The sequence below is a fragment of the Anticarsia gemmatalis genome, chromosome 2, assembly GCF_050436995.1.
Source record: "Anticarsia gemmatalis isolate Benzon Research Colony breed Stoneville strain chromosome 2, ilAntGemm2 primary, whole genome shotgun sequence".
Classification (NCBI taxonomy): Eukaryota; Metazoa; Arthropoda; class Insecta; order Lepidoptera; family Erebidae; genus Anticarsia; species Anticarsia gemmatalis.
In genome coordinates this window covers 13,390,379-13,406,251 of record NC_134746.1, presented here as the reverse complement: position 1 = coordinate 13,406,251, position 15,873 = coordinate 13,390,379, and the positions used below count along the sequence as shown (strand labels likewise).

Below are 15,873 nucleotides of genomic sequence, written 5' to 3'. Positions count from 1 at the left end.
TCCACTAAACAACAGTTACGCTTCTTGTTGTTGCAAATGTTACAGTAGCAAGAAAAAAAAACAATATATCTTTTTATATTTCATTTAATTAAAATTATTTAAAATAATAAAAATAAATTTCATAATAGTAATTAACCTATGACTCGTCAGGTGGAGGTACATAATAAAACTCGCTTGTACTAAGACTACATTTAATTCAACTGCACGTCTTGTCTGGCGAGCTCCAACAACATAGGATCGTCGAAGAACTTGTTGATGGAGACGTCTTCACTCAGACCTTTGCGACGCCGCGTCTTGATCATGAACTCACGGGCTAGATGTGTGGCTGGCTGAGGTTCTAGCGGCCTGAGAATAAAGAAAATGATTAGTGTTAGAAAATTATCTAATTACAATATGTACTTAATTGCGAACCCATTACTCGTAAATGATTGAACCGATTTTGTTGGTCTTTTTTGGTTCTCATTCTGTCATATTGTTTCAGCCGGGACAGCAGAACATCTTTAAAGCATTTGAACAAAAACAGGATTAAACAAATTGACATTCGATTTCGGATAGTCACAGTCAAAAAACCCCGTAAAGACATATTTCTAAAACATCATTAAGTCATCAACTACATAGTATAAATCAAAGTCGCTTTCCGCTTCTGTTCCTATGTCTGTATGTATGTATTCTTAGATCTTTATAACTATGCAACGGATTTTGATGCTGTTTTTTTTAATAGATAGTGATTCAGGAGGAAGGTTTATGTGTAAAAGTTGTAAAGGTTTTTTTGTAAAATAACTATTAAAAACCCGGCGGGCCGCTCGTATACTATATAGTAATAATCAAACATGTTTCAAGCCATTACCTGATAACAATACTCTTATCCAGCGGGTCGCCGGGCACGATCTGCCAGTGGTGGAACACCTGCAGGCAGAAGGCCTGGCCCTGCGTGTGCGTGCGCAGGTCGGTCTCGAAGCCGAACGAGTCGATGGCCGGCACGAACGCCTTGATCGTGTACAGCGGCGAGCCGGGGACTGGCGCGTCTTGTGTCACGTGACCTGTAAGGAAGAAGAAAATTGATTTCATTTGAAAAAAGTAAAAGTTAAAATCTATACTAATGTCTAATATCATAAAGCTGAAGAGTTTGTTTGTTTGTTTCAACGCGCTAATCTCAGGAACTACTGGTCCGATTAGAAAAAGTATTTCAGTGTTAGATAGTCTATTTATCGAGGAAGGCTATAGGCTATATAACATCACGCTACGGCTATTAGGAGCGGAGTAGAAACGATAATTGTTACAAAAATGGGGAAAATTATAACCCATTCTCTCTACGGTGACGCAAGCTAAGCTGCGCGGGTCAGCTATGTGTGTATAAAATGTAGAGCACTAAATTTGCTAAGTGTCAACCTTGATTACATACAAAAAAAAATAAAGAAAATGGAAAAGAACTTTTTGGTGTTTTCGTTATAAAACTTAGAATCTGCATGTGTTTCGCTTATGACTGTTCTATAATGATTTCTTTTTAACATAGCAGATCTACGGTAGCCGTAAAGTAACAGTAAATCACTCTCAAATACAACCAAATTATTTTAATTACATTTTGCATGATTACTAATTCGGCTAAAAGAGGCTTTGGCTTTGATAATGAGCTTGATACACAGTTACCTCTTCTCTTAGCGAGTACAGTGTAGACGGCGGACACGCAGTCGGCGGGCGCCTGCACCTCCACGAACAGGTAGGGCTCCATCAGTCGCGGCGTCGCCATCAAGAATGCTGAGTATGCCACCTGACAACAAGGTTTCAATTATAATTCTACTTTTACATTAAGTTTATTACGTCGCGGTATTTTAATCGCGTGTATAGAACACATATATCATTAATGTTAAAATCGACTGCTACTCATTAACCTACAATAACAGAGAGAAGACACACAAATCAATATTTTAGGTGAAGATCTGATATGACATAAAAACAAAAGTACATTTATATTTTGTCAAATATATACCTTTTACAAGAAAATATTAAATCGATGGATTTATATTGCCGATCAAAAGTGCTTCACTTTACTAACGTTTCAAATACATCGATTATTAAATGACTACTAACTAAGACATGCAAAATGTAGTCATGCTCACCCTCCTAGCTGTAGGAATGATTTGTCCGCCGCCTCTGTGCAAGGGTTCCTGTGCGATCACCGCGTCCAATATCTTGAACTTCACGTTACGTATGGGTTCCTCACATAGTGGACCTTCACGAGTACCCCATTGGAAACCTGCAATAAACATATAAGTTAGTAATTTAAATAATCGAATGTAAAAATATTGCAGCATTTTTAGAGTTTGACAATGGAGAATGTTACTAGGTATGCCAAATCGCTTGAAATTTTGACTCAGTAAAGCCTGTACATGTACATGCAAACTAGTTTTCGTTTTAGTTAAAAATACCAAGTAGTTTTGATTTTACAAGCATTCAAAGTTTCAAAAAATATCGAGTCCCGCTAACAGCGTGACGTCATAGTACACCATGCCGCGCGGGCCGCGTCCCGCTTAATATCAAGTCTCCAGCCGTAGATGTAATAGCTTATGCAGTATTTTGTTGTGTTTTCGTCTGCTTATTACATTTAAAGTGTAATAATAGTAAATATTATTAAAAAAGACTATGTGAGCCAGACTTAGCGTAATGTACAATGACGTCACACCGACTCGCGCGGTTACAACTTGTTTTACATATAAATCGGAAACTAATTGACGTATCAAAGTAATTATTTCACTAGTATTTTTTATTTTTAACAGAGAATATGGAGAGCTAATAATCCAAATTTGTTAACATTTTCCATTATTAAATTGTAGTATATAGACGTAGAACGCAGCTATGTAGGTACTATGGTTAGTTGCCAACCCGCCGAGACATGTCGGCGAGTGTCGGAGGCACTCGATTTCGAAAGAATCATATCGACAATTGCCTTTAAAATAAACTCGGCAACATCAGAACGTCAATCGAGTAATAAAAAAATGTTTAACAAAATTTACCTTGTACAATGCTGTCTTTGACTGAAGCTAGTAGATGTTTGTCTACCTCAGACGGCAATGTATCGTCTACTAGAATATTTGGTCCTGTCGAGTCTGGACCGAACGCCCAGATTGAACGCGCCGCTAGCAAATCCCAATCATATCTGATAAAATAAAGAAAAATAATAAATAAATTGACCAAAAACCACAAACCACAAATACGAAATGTGGAAAATCTCTTGCAATTTTGAATTGTTCTATATTATTGCACGTATAACAATGTACATACAAACTATTTAGAAAACATTAGCCCTTTGCAACAAAAAAAAACGATTCATTATGTATGTAATATGCATTTTGTAGCACTTTCGCGACAATGACCCCGCATCTGTTATTAGTTTTGTTAGAAGCATTCATTAATTGCAGAAGATAGTATAAACTGTCCATTTCAACTTTCACTAATTTATTAACCTCTCGAGCGCCCCAACGTCAAAATTCAAATATACCGTTAAGCGTCCGGGCCAAAAATGGCGCGCGTAATTGAATTGGCGGTTGGCGTTTAAGCGCCGATTCCGTCATATTTTAATACTAACACCCTAGTCATACCTTATATATTTGGAATCTACATAAAATTTGCTATAGATTAAAAAAATAAACCACAAATAATATTTGATAGTGGTAGTACAATAGTCCGTTTAATCTGAATATTTTGTGCTTTAGGCATGTGTTTGAAGAAAGTCTAATAAATATTTTTAGGCAAAAAAAATAATATGACGAAAGGTCTTATCGTGTAGTTAATGAAAAATGACATTAAAATCCAACTGTAAAATATACTCAAATCTTTAAAATTAGTTAAAAAAAGGATTTACAATATTGGTCATAAAGGAACATGTCGTTGGGTCAGATGTTGTTTAAGGTGCTCTCTGGCCTATATTAACCACTTATTCAAGTGTGTGCATTAGATCGTCGTCTCGTTTTATCAGCTTCAATGTCAAATATGTTTGAAACAGATAAACATAGTTTTAGCATTTCGTTTCTACGTTTTTTCAATGTAAGATCGTTTTGCCGTACCACGGTGGCGGGACGCTTGACGGGGGTAGAACATTCAACCGTGACACGGTGGCCGGGCGCTTGAGAGGTTAAATTAAAAAATATATATTTTTACACATAGCCTTCTGATTCCAAAACATACTTACGATGCCTTAACATCGAAACAAAGAAGGAAATCTTCACATAAACGCATGTTTCAGCTGGGCTGCTAAGTCATCACGAACTAAGTCACGTAAGGCACTTGTCCCACCAACAGCGAGTAAACGATTAACTATCGACTATTTTCTCGCTCAAGAAACGTACAATAGATATGACATTCCGTGTAAATAAAAGAGATGCATATACTAATAGTTGATGACACTGCCGCTTTACTAGTTTTGTTGCTAAGCGACAAGCTGTCAAAAATGGACTCGCCCAACGATTAGAACCACGGAATAATAAAAATGACTGGAAGAATCACTAAGAAAAATATATCAAATAAATTCATACTTTACTGCTCGTTAATAGAGTTTACTTTTGTTTAGTTTTAATGTCTGTTCGAAAAACGGACTCGAGTGAGACTTACTTTTAAGAGCCTTTGTCCCTCTCTAACAGTTGCCACTGTATAATGTTTGTAACTTATGGTGGTAATTTTAAGATTATTACTGAATTTAAATTCGGTAATTGTTGTTTCATTGAACATAATTTTGGTATAAAAACAATCAAAAGTAGTTTTATACATTATTTATGCACACTCTTGATGCACACTAAGGATAGTTTGTATCTTGAAAATGTTATAATTCTTAGTGATCCTTCCAGTTAGTACTAATTCTTCCATGATTAGAACACACGCCGAGAGAGCAACCAGCTGTCATTAAACAACTACGCACTCGTTACTCGTTTATCGTCGGCGGTGGGACAAGTGCCTAAGAGAGATTAAGTTGAAACTCACTTGGTCTGAAAGAACTCTCCGAGGCGCTTCCTGTCCCAGGTGACGCAGACGGCGCCGGCCTCGATGTCCTCGGCCAGGCCGCGCTCCAGCGGCTCGGCGATCATCGTCAGCTTGTTGCGCTTGTTCGGCGTCTCCGCGAAACACTTGAGTGAGGATGTCTCCACTACTGTCTCGCAGAATGATACCACTGGGTCGGCCACTGGACATGAGATACAGTTAATTATATTAGTTTTCATTTAGAATAGTTCTTCAAGGGATGCTTAGCCCTCAGCCCATTCTTGGCTAACGTGGTGGAATCAAGACCTGATTCCATCATCGTATCAGTAGACTTCTTGTGCTCATCTACATTTCAGTGAAACAGTACAATTTTGCTGAGTTGCAAGTATGTTCAAGCATGTTCGTTTCGTAGTAAAAATATTGCTGTTGTGAGTGAATTTTTAACAAAAGATAATTGGTGATAAAACGATACAAGTCAACCTCATAAGCTAAAGTTCGATTAACAGTTTAGCTACCGCAACGACGAACAAAACCAGAACCTAGCTTATTTAGAGGCTCAAATTAATAAAATAAATCACCCTTACCTTTGATATCAATCTCGGAGTACATATTCCTAAGGTCGTGCATTACACAGTCGAGGTACAGCTCGCCAGTGCCGAGGATCACGTGCTCGCCGGACTCCTCCACACGCGTCGATAGTAACGGGTACGATTTATTTACCTTAATAAAAAAGAAACGTAGGTATTTAAAACACTGATTGAAAACTTTGAGATTTGTTCTATAAATGAAGTTATTTTCCAGGATTGAATTTCTTTTGAAAATTATACTCGTGCGTACAGGTACACGTTTGTACGTGCATTTGTCGCACGCATTTTGTATAAACTTAATTTGTACTTTTTTATCATTAGAAACCTTTTTCCGCCAATCATTTTGACAAGTCTAACACTTGATATTATTAGTCAAAGAGTCTTTTAAAAGATTTTTATCGGCAGAAAAACCCTTAAAAAATCTAATTTATTTAACTCCTAATCAACAACTACAATACACTTTTCCACCTCAATCAAGTATCAAATATCACAAAGATTCCCTACTTTCCTAAGTCCATCCAACATTTTGGGTAGTTCAGACGGGTTAACCGGCTCGACAGCTATCTTAACAACAGCTTGTGTGTTAAACCGCAGTGGCGTGAAGGTGTGTAGCTCGGCATCTTCATTGTCGGCGACTATGGTGCAGGTCTTCACTATCGGCTGGTCCACGCCTTCTAGCAGCGCCCAGCAACCGGCCGGCACGCGGTTAAGTTCCACCTATTATACAAAAATACATGAAAATGAATGAATACGAAAGACGACGGTTTTCGCCTATTTATTAGCAAATTTATAGTAAAACTAGCTTGTGTCTGCAACTTTGTTAGCATGAAACTTTTTACTAGGAAGTATTCTATTCCTTAATGCAGGTTACAAACTATTATTTTGCTAAATTTAATCAAAACTGAATCATTAGTTTAGTAGTTTTGGCATAATTGAGTTACTCTAGCAATATCGCGTCTTTACTTCCGCCTTAATAATATAAGTAGAAAGGAGGTCACATTGGAAACCAAAATACAGTATGTATTTGATGTATGGGTATTATGGGATACAAGATTTTTGTTAAATTTTACTCATTGCTAGTCAAAAATATTTCAATGACAATATGTAGTAGATACTGACCTTATACCGTGCTTCATATATCCACAGTCGGCCTACATTCATAGTTCGCGAGTCCTCCTCGTCCTGTGTGCTGTAGTTCTCTCCCAAAACGCGCACTGTCTGTCCCGCGTATAATGTGCCCGACATTATACGTGCTAGTACCTAGGAACAAGAGAGATTTTGTTATACAATGTACTCTAGCATCCCTATTGAATAAAAAAAAGAACTATTAAGATTACATGGAGTGTTGAATTTTAGCCCAAAATTGTCTTTAATTACTGAAAACTATACTAAGTGCTGAGTGAAGCGGTAACGGAATAATTCGTGTTGGGGGTGTGGACTGTATAATAATAACTCTCTTCGTGGCTTCAGACTTTATTCTTAATGTTCATACTTCCGATGTTGACTGTGCACTCACTTCCGTACAAAAATGCAGGGGTATTTATTCAAAATCCATAACCAATCAAAATTAAGTAATAATTTTAAGTATTAATTCTAACGACGATTCTCGTCCCTGATTGGTCAACGCGTTGCGATGCAGCGACACGTTTCCTTTTAAGGCCGCGCGTCCTAGCCACGCCACGCCGTCTCGCGCAAAACCGTTTCCTTAAAAGGTAACGCGTCGTCGACTGCACGCGTGCATCGGTCGCGCGTCGTTCGACCAATCAGAGACGAGATCGGTTATCGCGACCATTTATGGTGACGTTTTGCTCGTCGTTAACAGCTCTCCCCCCGGCGCAGCCCGCGTAGCCTCTTCTACTTTCATAATACGACGAGCTTCATGACGGGGCGTCGAAAGACTTCGGTCTCGTTCCTTTCTTCGACGATCCTTGTTCCGCCGTCGCCTCCGGGGTGAATTCGGTTGACGATACCGCTGAGCCGGTCTCACTTTCTCCTTTTCAATGACTTCTGACTTGGTGACATGTTCAACTTGACGTGAGCGCTGACCTAGTTGTCGTCTTTCTGTAGGCGCAGTAGGCTGACAATGTTCGGGTATGACAGCCAGGTGACAATTGACTTGCGCACTTCTGCGATGGTCCGGTCGTCTCGAAGCATTACCAGAACTCAGACTTCTCTGGATTGCTTTTCCATCGTTGGACGCGCGAGTCTGCGCGCATACTTCTGCTTGAGCTCTTCTTTCGGCGTTTCTATCCAAGCCTAGTGTTTTGTTCTGACTTTGTTCTTGCCTTGTGTTCCAGACTTGTTGTGGCGAATCAGACTTTATCACAACGTCGTCGATGTAATTCCTCTTGGTTATAGTTCTAGCTCGTGAGAAACTGCTGTCTGTTTTCTCGTTCGTTTCTCTCGCTGAAGCGATTGCTCGTTGCTCGGCGTCGCTCGCTCGTGGTTCAGATACGATGCCGGGTGCTTCTTTGGAACGTTTCTCTACGAAGTCATGGAGCTGTCTGTTTTCGCTCCGCTCCAGTTCGTAGACGTGGAGTACGTTCTCTGTCTTCATCATCAGATGACGCGGTGCGGTTCCATGCACCACCCATCCCAGTTGCGTCTTGGAGGCGGCCGGTTCGTTTGGGCCTCCAACTCGTAACTCTCGGGAAACTATGTGTTCCCAGTGGTCAGATCCCACAAGGATACCGGGTCTTGCTAGGTCGTAGCAGATTTCATCTGGTGCTAGATCTCGAAGGTGTTCCAACTTCATCAGGGACTCCGGTATTAACTGTTGATGTAGTTGAAGATTCTTCATAGTGCGTGCGCGTATCTGGTAGGGTGTGGTCGTCTTTACCCCACGAATGTGCAGAGTGACCAGCTTGCTGTCCTTTTCGCTCTGGTTCATGTTTACGCCACGCAGGTGTAGAGGTCGTGCCGGTCCTTCAGCGCCAATTCTCGCGGCTAGGTCTTCATCCACCAGAGTGATGGTGGCTCCTTCATCTAGGAGGGCGTACGTATTCACCTCCCCCCGTGGTCCGGCTACGACGACTGGGCACATCTTGAGCAGCACATCTCGCGGTCCGGTTGCAGATCTATGTGCCACTGACATCACGGCTTCTTGTACAGCTGGATCTGGTTTCGCAGCAGCAGAAAACTTCTCTAGCGTCTGGTGCAGCGATGCGTGATGTGGGCGACGGCACTGGCTAACGCCGCAGGGCTTCGCATTACATTGCCAACGTCGATGTGTACTCTGCGCGCACTTGTAACACATCTTATTCTCGCGGACGAAATTCCAACGCTGATCGGTGGTCCACGCCTCATACTTGGGACACCGAGTCAGCACATGATCTGCTCCGCACGCTGGACAGCCGGGTTTCACATCACTGTGGTCGGTGACTGTGTATACTGTATTCGCCTTCTTCCTCTGCTCACTGACGACGGTCTTAAACTCTTTCTTCGATGCGGGTGTTGATCCTCCGGATGGCGCGTATGTGAACTTCAACGCCCGATCTGCTTCTCGCATTAAGAAACTAGACAGCAACACGATCTCAGGGTCTGTGGTCTCCTCGTGTTCACTCGCGTAGTCGCACCATCGCGATCGAAGATGAGGGCTAAGCTTCTCCAGCACTTCTCGTGTCAGCAGCGGGTTATACAGATATCCTCGGCGATCCATGTTCTCAAGTACACATATGGCGTTCTGTACCTTGATCGCGAAGCTGTTGAGCTCTGTTGAAGTCGAACCCGGGCGCGGCATCTTCCTTAATTCATCCAATGTCCGGTCGATGATTACCTCTGGACGCCCGAAGCATTGTTCTAGTGTCTTCATGATTACGTCGGGGTCCGTGGCCGTGTGTAGTAGTGCAGCTACAGCGTCCCGTGCTTCTCCTTTCAAGGCGCTTCTCAATCGCTGGAGGTTCTCAGCTGCCGATATGTGATACATTCGGGTGGTATCTCGTACAGCGCAGCGGCCTTGAAGGGAAGCCACTCGTTCACGGCTCCAGTGAAGGTCGGCAGGTCGCTGTGCCGTACACGTGGTCGGGCCATCTTCTCCAGCGCTTCCGCCAGTTTGTCCATGTCGCTCTTCTCTCTCGGCGATGGCGGTGATTTTTCCCGGGGTAGGTCGAAGCGTAACGGTCGCGGCTCCTCCCTGCTCCCCCCGGTCGCTTCTTGTGCGCTGAGTGGGTTGGTTTGTAGCCACTCGTCCACCTTGCGGTTATGTTCTGGATGGGTGACCGGTTCTCCGTGCAGACTCTCTTGGTCATCTTGAATTGCCGATACTTCGACAGCTAACCTCTTCTTCACTAGATCAGCTTCTAGTTCCAGCTCTTTTCTTCTGATAGCGGCTAGCTTCTCAGCCGCTTCCAGCTCCGCCATGCGCAATCTCGCACTCGCGCTCGCTGTCGAACGGCGACTGTGGCGCGACCGCGTCGATCTGACCGGCGATACTGGCCGGCGTTGGTCTGTCACCACTTGACGGTGCGTCGTCCTCGTCAGCTCTGTGTTGGCGGTGCATACTCTGGCTGTGTGGTCAGCAGCCAGTCTTGAAAGTGAAGTGCCTGGTGGCTCCAGCGAAAGCTTTCGCACTCGTTCTCGCTCGATGCGCTCCATCTCGCGGCGCAAAGTTTCTTGTGTTTCTAGCTCCCTTCGTTCCAGGGCGCTCTTCTGCTCCTCCGTTTCCGCTACGTCACCCTGACTCCGTGTTACTACCATCTTCCAGGTGTTCCAGGTGTTGACGCAGCTGTTGCAGAAAGCTTGTAGACCGGTCCTACTTTGGTCTAGCTAGCTTCCTTGTAGGTTCCAGACCGCTCTCAGGTGCAGGTCTGGTTCCAGGTCTTCGTCGATCGGCACCAATGCAGGTGTAGTAGTCAGCTCCACCTCGTTGCAGGTTCCCGGCCGCTCTCAGGTGCAGGCCAGGTTCCAGGTGCTCGACGCTCCGGCGCTGATGCAGGTGCAGCAGGTCAGCAGGTCACCGGCCGCTCTCAGGTGCAGGCCAGGTTCCAGGTGCTCGACGCACGGCGCTGATGTAGGTGCAGCAGGTCAGCAGGTCCTCGGACGCTCTCAGCAGCAGCTCAGCTCCCGGTGCCGCAGGTCGCGCTCCGCCTCTTCACAGCTCCCGGTGCCGCAGGTCGCGCTCCGCCTCGTCACAGCTCCCGGCAGCAGCTCAGCTCCCGGTACCGCAGGTCGCGCTCCGCCTCGTCACAGCTCCCGTTGCCGCAGGTCGCGCTCCGCCTTTTCACAGCTCCGGTGCAGCAGCTCAGCTCCCGGTGCCGCAGGTCGCGCTCCGCCTCGTCACAGCTCCCGGCAGCAGCTCAGCTCCCGGTGCCGCAGGTCGCGCTCCGCCTCGTCACAGCTCCCGGCAGCAGCTCAGCTCCCGGTACCGCAGGTCGCGCTCCGCCTCGTCACAGCTCCCGTTGCCGCAGGTCGCGCTCCGCCTTTTCACAGCTCCGGTGCAGCAGCTCAGCTCCCGGTGCCGCAGGTCGCGCTCCGCCTCGTCACAGCTCCCGTTGCCGCAGGTCGCGCTCCGCCTTTTCACAGCTCCGGTGCAGCAGCTCAGCTCCCGGTGCCGCAGGTCGCGCTCCGCCTCGTCACAGCTCCCGGCAGCAGCTCAGCTCCCGGTGCCGCAGGTCGCGCTCCGCCTCGTCACAGCTCCCGGCAGCAGCGCAGCTCCCGGTGCCGCAGGTCGCGCTCCGCCTCTTCACAGCTCCGGTGCAGCAGCGCAGCTCCCGGTGCCGCAGGTCGCGCTCCGCCTCTTCACAGCTCCCGGCAGCAGCTCAGCTCCCGGTGCCGCAGGTCGCGCTCCGCCTCTTCACAGCTCCGGTGCAGCAGCTCAGCTCCCGGTGCCGCAGGTCGCGCTCCGCGTCTTCACAGCTCCGGTGCAGCAGCTCAGCTCCCGGTGCCGCAGGTCACGTTCACCCTCGATGCAGGTACAGCAACTGCTTCGTCCTGATTCTGATGCAGGTGCTGCAGGTCCGTTCTGACCGTTGCAGGTTCGGGCTTGACCGATGGCGGGCTCGTGCTTGACCGCTAGCAGGTTCGTGCTTGACCGATGGCGGGTTCGTGCTTGACCGCTGGCAGGTTCGGGCTTGACCGCTTGACCTTCAGTCTTGAGGTACTTCTTCGAGCTGGTACTTCCTTCTTCAAATCCTGCTCGATGGACCACTGTTGGGGGTGTGGACTGTATAATAATAACTCTCTTCGTGGCTTCAGACTTTATTCTTAATGTTCATACTTCCGATGTTGACTGTGCACTCACTTCCGTACAAAAATGCAGGGGTATTTATTCAAAATCCATAACCAATCAAAATTAAGTAATAATTTTAAGTATTAATTCTAACGACGATTCTCGTCCCTGATTGGTCAACGCGTTGCGATGCAGCGACACGTTTCCTTTTAAGGCCGCGCGTCCTAGCCACGCCACGCCGTCTCGCGCAAAACCGTTTCCTTAAAAGGTAACGCGTCGTCGACTGCACGCGTGCATCGGTCGCGCGTCGTTCGACCAATCAGAGACGAGATCGGTTATCGCGACCATTTATGGTGACGTTTTGCTCGTCGTTAACAATTCGCGTGTATGTGCGTTCATATTGTCAAATATTTTTATCTAACTATCGCCATCCAGTTAAAAAGTTATCTTATTGTATAAAGTATATGCAAAATACATTTAGTTAGGCATAAGAACGTTTAATGGTATATATTAACTTCTACGCCAGCTATTTTTAAGACACAGGATAAAAAAGTTTGGAAGTAAAGAACACAAATCTGCCAGCAGTGGGACACATATAGGTCTACAAAAATAATGTTACCAAGAAGAACGTGCAGTCATCGGTGGGGTACATCTTGGTGGTGTGCGCCACGAGGCGGCCGGACTGGTCGCAGGCCAGCATGTCGCGGTGCAGCGCTCCAGCTGTGCCGCGGTACGTGTGCGACACCTTGCGCGGCGCCGCGTCCAGCGGGGACGGCACGTGCCGGACCAACATCTCCACGAAACCACTGTATCAAAACAAAAGGGGGTGTAAGCTAGATGTTTATGTGTTGGAAATATGAAAGTAAAGTATAGAAATAGCTATACTTCCAAGATCAAAGCTAGCTAGACTTTGGAGTTTGTCAAATGCGTAATAAACAAAAAAGAAACATGCCACGATTTACATGCTCAGTTCGCGTTCAACAAGTATCAGACCTAAAATTCTTCTTAAGTCAAACAACAGACACACACATCATGTCGAATAAAAAGTTCTAAAACGAAATAATTATTATTATCTCACATTTTGTCTATCTTTTTTAAATACAATTTTGAAGAAAGTGTACCAATTCATGTATAATAAAGTATTGTTACTAAAAGATACTCACCAGAAATCTCCAAAGAACCGTGTGCATACGAGTCTCAATAAAGGTCGCACGTTCAGCTTTGATTCTTGCTTCGTCAACTTGATTCCCAACTCTGCTAACACAGCGGGCAGTGTGTCATCCACGTCTCCAACCACCTGAACATAAATACATATTACAAAATTAACTAGGATAATACATACAGGTTCAATGGAAATACTTTTAGCCTTTGTCTGAAATTATATTTTCATAAATTGTAACGAAAATTATATAAATTATTGGCATAAATAATGACGTGTAGACTCTTTTAATATTTTTAGAATAAGATAAGTTGATAGATTGTTTTTGCTACAGTACCTGTGCAAAGATCTTATACAGCGGTTCCAATATGAACTCGACGAAGCTCCTCTGCGCGGACGCATGCGGTTGTTTCTTGGTAAAGCGTCTTGTCTTGGCGTTGAAGTACACGTCTCCCCACAGCCAGGCCGCCATGTCGGGCGCGCGCAGCCCGGAGGTCGGGTGCGCGGCCGCGTACATCGCCGCGAACGACTCCACCGTGAAGCACACGTCGTAGAGAGATGAGGCGAAGCACACGTTACCTAGGGAATAAAAGTATTCTTTAACACTAAACTCTAGTTATGAAAATTTCTAAATTTTAATGTAACTATTTGAAATAGAATTGTATTCGTTCCTTACAATTTTTTAAAAATAGTGTGAGTTGTTTGTCCAAGTGAGTTTTAGGAGTCAAATAATCGTTTAGCACTAGCTCTCATTGGTCAATTACTTTAACATGACTGAAACATTTCTGTATGAAATAGTGTTATATTTTGAAATCCTATAACACTATTTCGCTAGTTAGCAAATGCCAACAGGGTATTTCATGATAGTCCTCAGACAAACATAATATGCATGTTGTTCTTTCGAACTTCTATCTAAAACTTACCTAATAAAGGTGAGAACACAGTGGCAGGTTCATCAGGATTATCTTGCGGCTGGTGTGTCTCCAGCATAGAGTTTAACTCATCAATGATATGTCTTAGCTTGTAGTACGCGTCCGCGGGGGGTAGCTTCAGCTCTAAGATGAGCCGGTCGATCTTGTTGATGCAGAGCGTGAGCGGCACTCGCTCTTGCACCGCGTGGCGCAGGAGACGCTCTGTGTTCAACATTATACCCTCTGCTGCGTCTACGAATAACACTGCGCCTGTTGGAGAAGAAAATATTTATGTGAAATGTGAAAAAAGTAATAAGACAAATGCTCTGGTCTCTTATAGATCGATATGGATATTTTGTGAATATTTTTCTAAAGGATAATAACTTAATACAGATAATCAAAAGGTGTACAGTAAAGGTATCTTAGTAATTATGCCTGCAACAGTTACAGACTACTGGCAATTGAAGGTAATGTTTGATACACTATAAACTTTATTTTACTAATAAGCTAAAATATGTGAGTTCTTACCATCAGAAATTCTCAGAGCAGCAGTAACTTCATCACTAAAGTTCACATGTCCCGGTGTGTCCATAATGTTGAGCAGATGGGACTTGCCCTTGATGTTCTTGAGCAGTAACGTGACGGGCATGGACTTGATGGACACTCCTCTCTCCTGTTCCACAAACAGTGTGTCTGTGTACCGCATCGGTATGGTTGTGTCTGTGTTTATTGTGCTTGGATGTGTTTGACGGATAAGACAGTCTACGAATGATGTTTTACCTGTGGACAAAAGATGTTGAATTTAATAATTTAGAAGATTTTATTTTAAAATCTGAATTAATTAAGCTAAAACAAGGTATGTTTCAGTCAATTTTTTCGCAAGGCTTAGATTTATTGAAGCAATTAAGTTTCTACATAGACAATCTCAGTATACCTGCCAGCATTTTTAAACAGGACAAATATTATAGGACAAAGGTAGCTAATTTACACCCAAATTACATCACTATGCTACTAAGCTATGAACAGAGAGATTCCATTTAGATTTTGTCTAGCATTCGTCAAATAAGTTGAAAAAAAAAAGAAATATCAATAAAACCTACCATTATGTAAATGTCCCATCAAAGTAACATTTCTCATCAAGTTGGTGTTATCTAGCATATCAGCTAAATACTCCATGTCATACTTGGTCTCCGGGAGACTCTGTTCTTGCACTTGAAACTTTTTGTGCTTGATCGGCTCCACGAGGGGCTTGTCTAATGCCTGTGTGTCCTCTTCTTGAACCACTGTCTCTACATCTGGACCATAGACTTCCACTGCTTGAGGATAGTATCTGTGGAAATTAAGAAGTAATGATTGTCATTGATGGGAGTGTTTATTGTGAGATTGGGTAATTATTACTGATATTATGCAATTTTATAAATAATGCTTTAAAGTTTATTCGTTTTATGTAAAAATTATGGTTTATAACTATAGTGAATGCTTGGTGACAAAGTTTTAAATAGTTTAAAGCGTTTTCAGTGAGATTTGGATGCAAACGTGATGATATATTATCAGGTCACTTTTGTGAGTTATTGGTAAGATATACAAAACTTTATGCAAGGCGTAAACAATATGTTTACACTTGAAAACATACATAACCAAAGAGTTTACAAACAAATGTAAATGTAAACAAAGTTAAAGGCAATTATTAAGATATACACTTACCGTTTATCTTCATGTAGTACTACCGACATGGGAGCAGCTTCAGGTTCTGCATCACCATCTTCATCTTCTTCCATAGCATCTTCATCCGCGTCTCTGTTGTCCTGCCCGTAAACACTCTGTTCGTCATCGGAGTCAGACTCCAGGTCCGGCCCGATGTAGTTGCCAAACTCATCGTACAAATCTCCGTCCATTTTCCTCTTCTATCGATAAAATAATATCCAAATTCAAGAAAATTACTCTTCAAAACAAATGCCGCTAAATTGTCAGCACATTTGACACATAACCTAAATTTGTTTATAACCATAGACTAGAAGTGTTCAGGTTTTAACGTTGTTTACAAAACTCTATGGTCGAATTGTCTATTTATTTCAAATATTT

At 43.7% G+C, this 15,873-nt stretch overlaps 1 protein-coding gene across 1 annotated transcript; it reads right to left on the bottom strand.

The window, feature by feature from the left end:
- Window positions 1–174: 174 nt before the first annotated feature.
- Window positions 175–15,787, bottom strand: LOC142985529 (116 kDa U5 small nuclear ribonucleoprotein component). Its single transcript, XM_076133755.1, has 16 exons — window positions 15,496–15,787; window positions 14,892–15,121; window positions 14,320–14,571; window positions 13,804–14,061; window positions 13,218–13,459; window positions 12,885–13,018; window positions 12,341–12,527; window positions 6,675–6,815; window positions 6,060–6,272; window positions 5,553–5,688; window positions 4,972–5,170; window positions 3,012–3,154; window positions 2,118–2,254; window positions 1,648–1,768; window positions 848–1,040; window positions 175–345 (listed from the first exon to the last, which is right to left on the bottom strand). Exons 1-16 carry the CDS (start codon window positions 15,684–15,686, stop codon window positions 192–194), a joined length of 2,931 nt encoding a protein of 976 aa, XP_075989870.1. The 5' UTR covers window positions 15,687–15,787; the 3' UTR covers window positions 175–191.
- Window positions 15,788–15,873: the final 86 nt, after the last annotated feature.

Bases quoted from the DNA above. Each gene is read 5' to 3' on its own strand.
- LOC142985529 (XM_076133755.1), bottom strand. From the start codon at position 15,686: ATGGACGGAGATTTGTACGATGAGTTTGGCAACTACATCGGGCCGGAC. The intron at 12,528-12,884 runs GTGAGTATCTTT...GTTTTGATACAG, and splicing joins CGGTTCTTTGGAGATTTCTG to TGGTTTCGTGGAGATGTTGG. The intron at 6,273-6,674 runs GTCAGTATCTAC...TTTGTATAATAG, and splicing joins TATATGAAGCACGGTATAAG to GTGGAACTTAACCGCGTGCC.